Source organism: Xiphias gladius, chromosome 21 (genome assembly GCF_016859285.1).
Source record: "Xiphias gladius isolate SHS-SW01 ecotype Sanya breed wild chromosome 21, ASM1685928v1, whole genome shotgun sequence".
In the NCBI taxonomy this organism is placed as follows: Eukaryota; Metazoa; Chordata; class Actinopteri; order Istiophoriformes; family Xiphiidae; genus Xiphias; species Xiphias gladius.
In genome coordinates, this window is record NC_053420.1 from 19,557,356 (window position 1) to 19,566,545 (window position 9,190).

Genomic DNA, 9,190 nt, shown 5'->3' on the forward strand with positions numbered 1-9,190 from the left:
TGTAGGCAGGAGGTCGCCACATACAAAACACAAGTAAATCTTACCTGCCCCCTACTGGTCAGATACACCTAATACACTATGAGACAAGTAAAAGACTCTTGGTGGCAGATCATGCACAGCAATATAAGGCAGGAATGTAGTTTTAGGGCAGATGTGATCATTCATGTGAGCAAATATCTATGGAGTAGCCACATGATCGCACATAATGTCTGTCCTGTGAAAAGTTTTTTACCATATAAAGTCTTCAATTTCACACTAATTCTTTAAACTTCTATGTTACATACTTAATGAATCCGTGCAAGATTGTTTTAGCTGCCCATTAGGCATTATACAACCTGCTGTAAACATTATGTTGCCATGTTAGAACTACCCGCTACTGCTTATCATAATTCAAATTGTGAAATTTTTTCAAATCAGCAAAGAAATACGCAGCCTTTCTGACTCACTTAAATCAAACATTAAAAGGACATAGATATGAACTTATCACAGCCAAAGGAAGACAGCCCTGAGGTGTGAGAGGAAGGGTGTTGCAAAAGGATCTATATTTCTCTGTGGTTTGCACATGTAATATCAGGTAGCAGCATGTTGACGGGGTTATATATTGTGCCACCCTGGCACAATACAACAGCTGCAGGACAGAGCCTCTCCGTGATTTCTCAGAATGGACACCTACACTGATTATTCACTTTATGAATACTACAATTACAGTGAGAACTTTGGAGATGGACTCGTCAATATTAATATCTCTCTGGATTGTCCCAGTTCACACCTTCATGGCTTCAACATCTTCCTTCCCATTGCGTATTACCTTATATTCTTCACAGGCTTTGTGGGAAACGTCTTTGTAATCTCAGTCGTGGGCAGCAAAGATAAGAGAGGCCGGCGACTGGTGGACACATTTATTGTCAACCTGGCCCTGGCCGACCTCATCTTTGTCCTCACGCTGCCACTGTGGGCCGTCTCTGCCAGCCACAATGGCTACTGGAACTTTGGGTGGGCTGGAGACCTGCTGTGCAAGCTGAGCAGCTACATAATTGCTGTGAACCGCTTCTCCAACATTTTCTTTCTGACCTGCATGAGTGTTGATCGCTACCTGGCCGTGGTGAGACAGAGAGACTCGAAGTACCTGAGGAGTAGCCGGTGCATTCGTGCCACATGTGCTGCAGTCTGGTTGAGCTCCCTGGTGCTTGCCATCCCATCTTTGGTGTACCGAGGAGTGGACCATTCTGGTGACGGACTGTCCTGTCTGGAAAATAGCGAGTCACGTTTTTTTCTTGGCCTCAGTCTGACCATGGCGTTACTCACCTTTGTCTTTCCAGTGTTGATCATTGTGCTCTGCTATGGCACCATTGTCACACATCTCACCAAGCACTGCGTTGCTGCTACAAATCCTCGAGCTGAAGCCCGCCGCAGACACTCCCTTAAGATGGTCCTTTCCATCATAGTGGCCTTTGTGGTGTCTTGGCTTCCCTTCAACGTTTTCAAAACCATCATAATTGGCTCACAGCTCTCGAACGTTCATCTGAGTTGTGATACTCTGTCATGGCAAAGAAATGGGCTCCTTATCTCATGCTGCCTTGCCTTCCTCAACAGCTGTATGAATCCGGCCATTTATTTCTTCCTGGACCATCACTTCAGACGACGGGCCGAGATTCTGTACACGACCTGCACAGGAAAGCCAAAGTCGCTAAAGCGTCACAACTCCTCAGCTTCTTTCACCAACGTCGGCACTTCAGAGAGCTTTGCAACAAGTGGTGGGAGATCTCAGCTTCAGACGTTTGAGTAGGAGAAGAAGACAGACTCTTATCTTTAACCCTGAAGGTATCAAAGATATTGTTCTATCATCTTTTAAGAATTGTTTGGCAACTTGTTAGCTCATCTTGATAATGAGAGACTTTGTGCATACTTTGCTTTTGAGGGGATGTTTAAATATTAAGTAAAAGCAGATTTTTTTTCAGTAATAATACAAATTTCTTTTGCCATATATTTCCTTTATTCTAATTTTCTATAAATATTGAACATGCTGTTTAACTACTGCTTAAAACTGAACCATAAAGTACAGCTATGTTGATATGTGTGACTATGCACCAGTATCTTTTATTGTAATATTGTTTGTACATAAATCCTTAACATTTTGTTACAACTGTATCAATATACTGGAGTAAATATGATGTATAAATATAGCATAAAAAATAATTTGTTGCATGTTTTGTTTTTCTTTTTTATATATGGAAGGCAAGAATTTCATTATGATGTCATAAAATAAAATGTTTGCTGCATGAAAAATGTATAAATTAAACAAAATAAAAATGTAATAAAATCATTTTTGTGTATTCATAACTTGACATTGAAATTCCTAATAAGGAAACCGGAGTGTTTTCTAGTTGTTTTATCTGTAATCCCACTATAAATAAAACCACCTCTGTTAATTATGACGATATGTTGGTATCACAAATAAGCTTCCATAACACAAATATTCCCTTGCCCATTCTGCTAAAAACACTTGTTAACAATTATGGCAGAATTTTAGATAATGTTTTGATTGCAATATAATATGAAAGAGATATCACATCACAAAATACTGTAAGAAGCTTCTCCAATACAGATACCAGAGACAGTCAATTACATCTGAGTTACTGGACTCATACAATAAATGATAAATGCAGTAAGTCAAAATTTCAAGTGAACTTTTGGGCTGAAATGAGCTTTCATGCTTAGTTTAACTGTTCTGGAAAAGTGAACGCATCCATATCATACAAAGATCCAGCTAAGCAATTATGTTTTTACCTTAAGATTCAATTATAGTTGAATCTTTAAATAATATTAGTATGAGTATTTTAGTCCAGTTTAAAGTCAACCTCAGTTATAAACATGTTGGATTCTTGGCTTCATTATTAATCCCAACTCTGTCATTATCTCACAGTTGTAATTGTTTTTAACTGACATTCACGGGGCTCACAACAAAGAAAAATGTATTCCCCATAATACTGTGACGATAATAAGATGTTAATTCGTATTGGTGCAATTTTCAATGATCCAGTACAGGGACTTGTAACATTTGATGCAATTCCCTGTCGACTCAGTTCTTTAAACAGTGCTAAACAGTGTTGATGTATAAGTGCCCAGTTTTAAACATTAATTGTCCATTTTAAAGCAATAATTCACAGTTTATTGCAAAAATACTCAGTATGAATGCAATATATTCAAGTGTTGGTGTAATGATATGATAATGCACCAAAATTAATATCACTGGCTATTCAAGGGATTTTTGTCTCTTAAAAATTGGATTATAACAAGATAATACAGTAGTAAGTTTTGGGCTATCAATGTGTTGTGTTGAAGAGGTAGAATTTATTTGGATATGTTGGTTCTTTGGACAATGGCTCTCGCTAATGTAATGAGGGCGCGGGACAAAGTATCTTAACGCACTGCTTTGCAAAAATAACAGGCAAAAGTTGAAAGGGGTTTTTTTTTGTTGAAAATCCCAAATAAAAATGACTGGTATTGTTTATCATCTTCTTGGCATCACAGACGGATGACAATAAAGGTGTGAAATCTGACGTTGTTTATACTTTGCTACCTTTCACATGTGAGCAATGCCAAAGAAAGCAAGAACGCACAAGGGAACATGAGAATGAGAAACAAGTAGACCATACAGTTTTTTTTCAAGGAGACAATAAACTGGCAATCTACAAGCAACAGACCCAAATGACTTCAACAGGAAACAACAGCCTTTAGTGTGCAAGAGGGTAAAGAGGGTATGAAAAGGGACCCAGTGGCAGTACTGCTAGGTGAGGTTTAGATAAACGTTCATCAAAGGCTCCCAGGGCACTTACAACAAGACAACCGACAGCTAAGATCTAACAGATGTGATAGATCTTCCTGAGAAGAAGATCACATGTGCACAAACTTTTTTCTTACAAACAAACTTTATAAGAGCTTGTTAATTGCGACTCAGGCACCCCTCACTGTTAAATGTAACTTCTCAGAAATCAACATTATTCATGAGTGTTACTGGGAAGTCAGGTATTTGAAAGTTCAAATGTTCACTTGCCCACTTGTTTTTCAGTTGCATGCGTGTCATGAACCTTGTGGTTTTATAAATGAGAAAACCAGATTAGATGCCAGGGTGTGGGTGCAGGGGGGCAGGAATTTCCCCTTCCCTGACAAAGTCATTGTAGGGGCACTGTAACCAGCTTTCCCCACAACACCGTTTAAGGTATTGTTATCAGTGCTTTGCGTTTTGATGTTTATCTTTTAATCATAAAATTAAAAAATTGTGAAATGCACACTCGCAGCAAAGTGCTGAAACGGAGCAAAAAAAGGGAAAAGAGAGCCAGACACTCACAACTCTGATGTATTCATTTAAACTTGTTGGAGTTCGATGTTTCAGAAAACTGTTTCAGAAAAGTTCATCTTTGCAAGTTAAAAACCAAAAGAGTTTTTGGGCTTTCCCTTCTGCATTTCTCCATCAAATAACATTTTAAGCAAGGTTAAAAGAATCTGTTCTATTCTACAGGTTTTAGTTGAACATATTAATGGATTGAAATTCACAAGCTACACATAAACAGAAACACATACCACTGGCTTCTCTCAGGTTTAGTAAATTGCTCAAGGACACTAAGTCATGACGTTGTGGACACGAGGAGCTGGCCTTCAAACAACTAACCCTGCAATGACAGGACATGGACAACAGCTGTTCATGTCTGTTAACTGAACAGATGGGAAATGTTTCACAGAGCTGAAATGCATTAACGTGAATATACGCAGACTCATTTTTGTTTTTACGCAGCTTATTGAACTATACATGGAACTTGGACGGGTTTTTCTAACAGTGGGTCTGTGAGCTCAGACAGTAACTGTTGTGGTTTGAGTGGCCAGTGACAAATATTTTCCTCAGTGTTAATCAGATAGTAATGTTAAAGGTTGAGTACATAAAAAATTCAACTAAAAAAAGTTAAGGCAGCTGTTGGCAAATGTTGAAATTGCATGGTGAGTATAGAGTCCATTTTTACAATATTTTATTGAACATGCTTATTAAAATAAAGGCACTGTCACTCTAAAATGTACGGCTGAATTAAAATATAAAATATATTTGACACCCTCTGTACACTTTAAATAGAGGAGATGAACATTTTTGCAATTTATCATTTTTTTAATGAAGAAAATAACAAACTTTACATACAATATTTCTTATCAGTTTCCCTCAATTCAGCTTGCTTATTTATATGAAATACAGAATCAAAAGGAAATATTATTATTACTATGTTGTTTTTTATTATAAAAGTAAAATTTGGAATTTCCAAAATAATAGGTAGAAGGGTTATGAATGAAAGGTCACTTGTTAAGAATAAACTCCTTTGAGAATTTATCGACTTGACCGTTATTCTGCCAGTCTGTCACATGCAAAATGAAAGGTGTGACCTTGGCACTGTTACTGGTGAGACTACAAACTTGTGATGTTCTCACAGAACTGTTGCAGCTCCTCTGTGGTTGTGAGCCTCTCATTAGAATATCCACATTTTCAGAACTAAATCAGTCATGCTCTTTGATCTTACTTTCAACCTGTAAAATGACTATTATTAACTCTTCGGTTGGACATTTAAATCACTGATAAACGAACAATGGCAAAAAAGCGTATATATAAATATACGGGTTCTGCTAGAGCTGCAGATATATTGCTGTTATACACTGATACACAGACTTCATAGATTTTGTCCATATAGGATCTTGAGTTTGACAATATTTACAGTAAAATGTTTCTCATTTTCTGGTCTTTAAAGGAAGACTATGTAGCTTTTGTAAGAAGAAGAAATAACACATTATTCCTCTAACAAATGCAAAGTTGAATTCATAAGCAATAAAACTGCAAATATACTGGATTCAACTTACTGGGAGGTTTTGCTGCTACAGGTATAATACTTGGTCTGGTATGACGAGCTCATGGTGGTTAATGTTTGCAAACAGACTAAGATTACTGAGCTTGTATGCTGAATTAATGACTCTTCTCTCCTTGTACTTCTGTTATATTATGTTTTAGCAATTATTATTACCCTGTAGTTGTCATTACAACAAGGTGATACAATTTCTGAACCTGGTAGACTGCTGGAGCTGAGTAAATATTCAAATATTCATATTTTTTCTCAGTACAAATATCACTTACACAAAGTTTAGATTACATAAACAGTATTTAAAAAGGGCACACAACATACTGTCCCATTGGTGATGTCTCATTTTTTTCCACCATGGCCCTGCACTAACTACAAATGACTTGAACTTGGAGATAAAGTAGCACTGCACATTGGTGGTGTTGTTAAACTTTTCACAGTTGAACCACCAACATGCAAAATGTTCGTAGAGATTGTGCCAGTGCTGCAACTCTCAGAACCCATGGTTGCCTGTGGTTTCCTTGTTCCTTAAAACTTCAGCTCATATCTACATGAGCCACACTTGATCAAAGTCAGCTTGGTAAACACAGCTCAGGTCAAGGTTTAAAAGTAATGCTGTACGTTAAGAACAGATGTTTCATTTGTGACCGTCCTGTGAACAAAGCTGACATCTGGTATCCCAGATGACATTTGCATGAACTGTATGGAAGACTTTTTTTTTTTTTTTTTTTTTCTTACCAAAGTTTCAGTGTCTCACTATAACAAGTTCTCTTGTGCAGGATTAAACATGAGTGTCAACAAAGGGTTATGACTTTGGTGGGTCAACCATCGAACAGTTCTCCCTACAACTAAAACTGCCATTACAGAGTGTCAAAGAATCATGGTTTCAGATTTAGTCACAACAACCAAACAAAACCACTGAGGGAGATGTGATTTAATGTTGTTGTTTATGATAAGGGTTTGATCAAGCCAGAGTAGCATGGAAGTACTTATAAAAACAGTGTTTACCATTAGACAATGACTTCATCTTCTGTCTTCTACAGAAATGTAGAAGAACATGATTGAGAACTGAGAGATATCCAACAGTCTCTGGGTGAAGAACATTATGTGATTTTAATGAAACAACTTCATGCATTATACAGCATTGCTAAGTGGAACAAAATTGGATTGTTTCTGAAAACAACAAAATTTCACTGCTTTCCCTGAATTAAAAATATTTGATAGGGTTGGATACATGATTTCATCAGGTAACTTAAGTCAATGCTTTACATTGGATGAGCTTTAAATGGTACATATCGAATTTGGACTAAGATCGTGTGAAATGTGAAAAATATGAACAGGTTTAACAACAAAAGCTATATGATGACAAGCCAGAACAAATATTTTTGCTTTGACTGGAATAATTTTACACATTACAGAAAATAACCAGAGTGGCACTCTGTAGAGCACACACTTCAGAGAGCACTACAAAAGTATTGAAAAACGGCCTATTTCACAATGTTAATGAAAGTGCGAAAAAAAAACCTTCCTGGATCAGCCCCTTTAACTGGATCCGTACCTAAATGTAATGGGTTCTTCCCTGGACAACAAACAAACAATCAGACACGGGTGAAAACATAACTAATATAAAAGATAAAAGAGGGATATAAACTAGACGGACAACATAATTACTATTAAAAAAAGGCCTTCCTGTAAAAGTAAGTTTTGAGGAGTGATTTAAAAGAAAGAACTGAATTTGCTAAGTTAAGTTCCTCAGGTGAAGACCTGCACAGCTGCAGGGTTTAACTGAAAACACCGGGTTTCCTTTGGTAGCTAGGCGGGCTGTGGGAACAGTTAGGAGGGTTCTACCTGAGGAGCGCAGGCAGCGGCTAGGCTCATAGGGTGTGAGTAAATCCATGATGTAGGTAGGAGCAAGGCCATGTGGGACTTTAAAAGTAATTAGTAAGAGTATAATGGGAGTGATACGGTCTTGTCTTGTTAAAAGTCTGGCAGCCATGTTTTGAACAAGCTGAAGATGGGAGGTGGCCCTTTTTTCTGAGCCCTGAATACAGGGAATTACAAATACAGATGTGACGAGATTGAACTAGGGATGACTTTTTCAAGGTGCGTTTGGGATTTTTAAAAAGAATGTGACTTTTGCAATGTTACTAAGTTGGAGGAAGCCTGATTGTACTAACTGGATGTTTGGATGTCTGGATGTCAGTACTAAGCTCAGAGTCAAACATCACACCCAAATTGTAGGCAGAGGACAGGTCAGATAGGTGGGAGCGAAACCAGGCAAGAGCAGTGTCCTTAATGAAAACACAGTGTTCAAGGTGAATAACAAGGATGTCGTGGTGGACCCTATCAAATGCAGAACTCAAGTATAGTTGTTATTCATGTGAGACATTAACTGATAGGCAAAAGACTTTTTTTAATTTTTTTGATTAAAAATCTAAGTTTGAAATTGGTCCAAAATTGACCAAACCTAAATTTGTCGTTTTCTTCAGGAGGGGTTGAAAGATTGTATTTTAAAAATGGGAGGGAACACAGCCGGTAGATAATACAGAGGATTAGTGCTTCAACAGTCTGAAATACCTCTTTCAGAAATCCAGTGGGGATCATGTCTGGCTGACAGGTGGAGGAATTTAGGTGGCAGATTAACTCCTCTAATTCTAGCATTGAGATCTGTTGACTTTGTTGGAGTGGGTGCAATTAGAACTAAGTTTGCTCTTATTGCTCCAATTAGCAGAGCAGCTGGGTATATGGGCGGCATGGTTTAATGTGACCTGAATAGGTACAGTGTTGGAGGAGGAGTGTTCAGGAGGACCCAGGTAGAGATGTTGATCATTACGGACAGGAGTGGCTTCTAGAGAGGGGTCGTGCCAAGGTAGATGTCCAGCAATATGCTGGACGAAGTTTTTAGAAAGCTGTTGAACACCCTTCGTGTTGGGGCGCAGGCCATCCGATTTGTAAAGGTCATGTATGGTCCATAAACAGTCAAAGTGGCTGAGAAAGTCCTGCCCAGTTGCAATGCAGGATTATTTTTTGGCCATTCATGCAAACTACAAAGACGGTCGAAATGTTCACGGCTTTTTGAACCAGTGTGAATGGGGCCAGAAAAAAACACAGGTTTTACCCAGGCTCTGGACTGTGATTGCAAGAGACTCTAGTTGATTGCAGAGTTAAACGGATTGTTTATCCATGATGTCATTGGTACCCACGTGACCACTTAGCGTGTGGCCTGAGGGATGGAAGTCTGTGAGTACTGGTGACAAATAACGTGCTGTACATACAGTGTCAAATTATGCTGTGTCTCATGC

The 9,190-nt window shown here is 38.2% G+C and overlaps 1 protein-coding gene across 1 annotated transcript; it reads left to right on the forward strand.

Annotated features, from left to right (window-relative positions):
- Positions 1-661: 661 nt before the first annotated feature.
- Positions 662-1,786, forward strand: gpr25 (G protein-coupled receptor 25). The gene has a single exon (XM_040116319.1). It carries the CDS (start codon positions 662-664, stop codon positions 1,784-1,786), a length of 1,125 nt encoding a protein of 374 aa, XP_039972253.1.
- The last annotated feature ends 7,404 nt before the right edge of the window (positions 1,787-9,190 follow it).

Coding starts and splice junctions, on each gene's coding strand:
- gpr25 (XM_040116319.1), top strand. CDS start 662: ATGGACACCTACACTGATTATTCACTTTATGAATACTACAATTACAGT.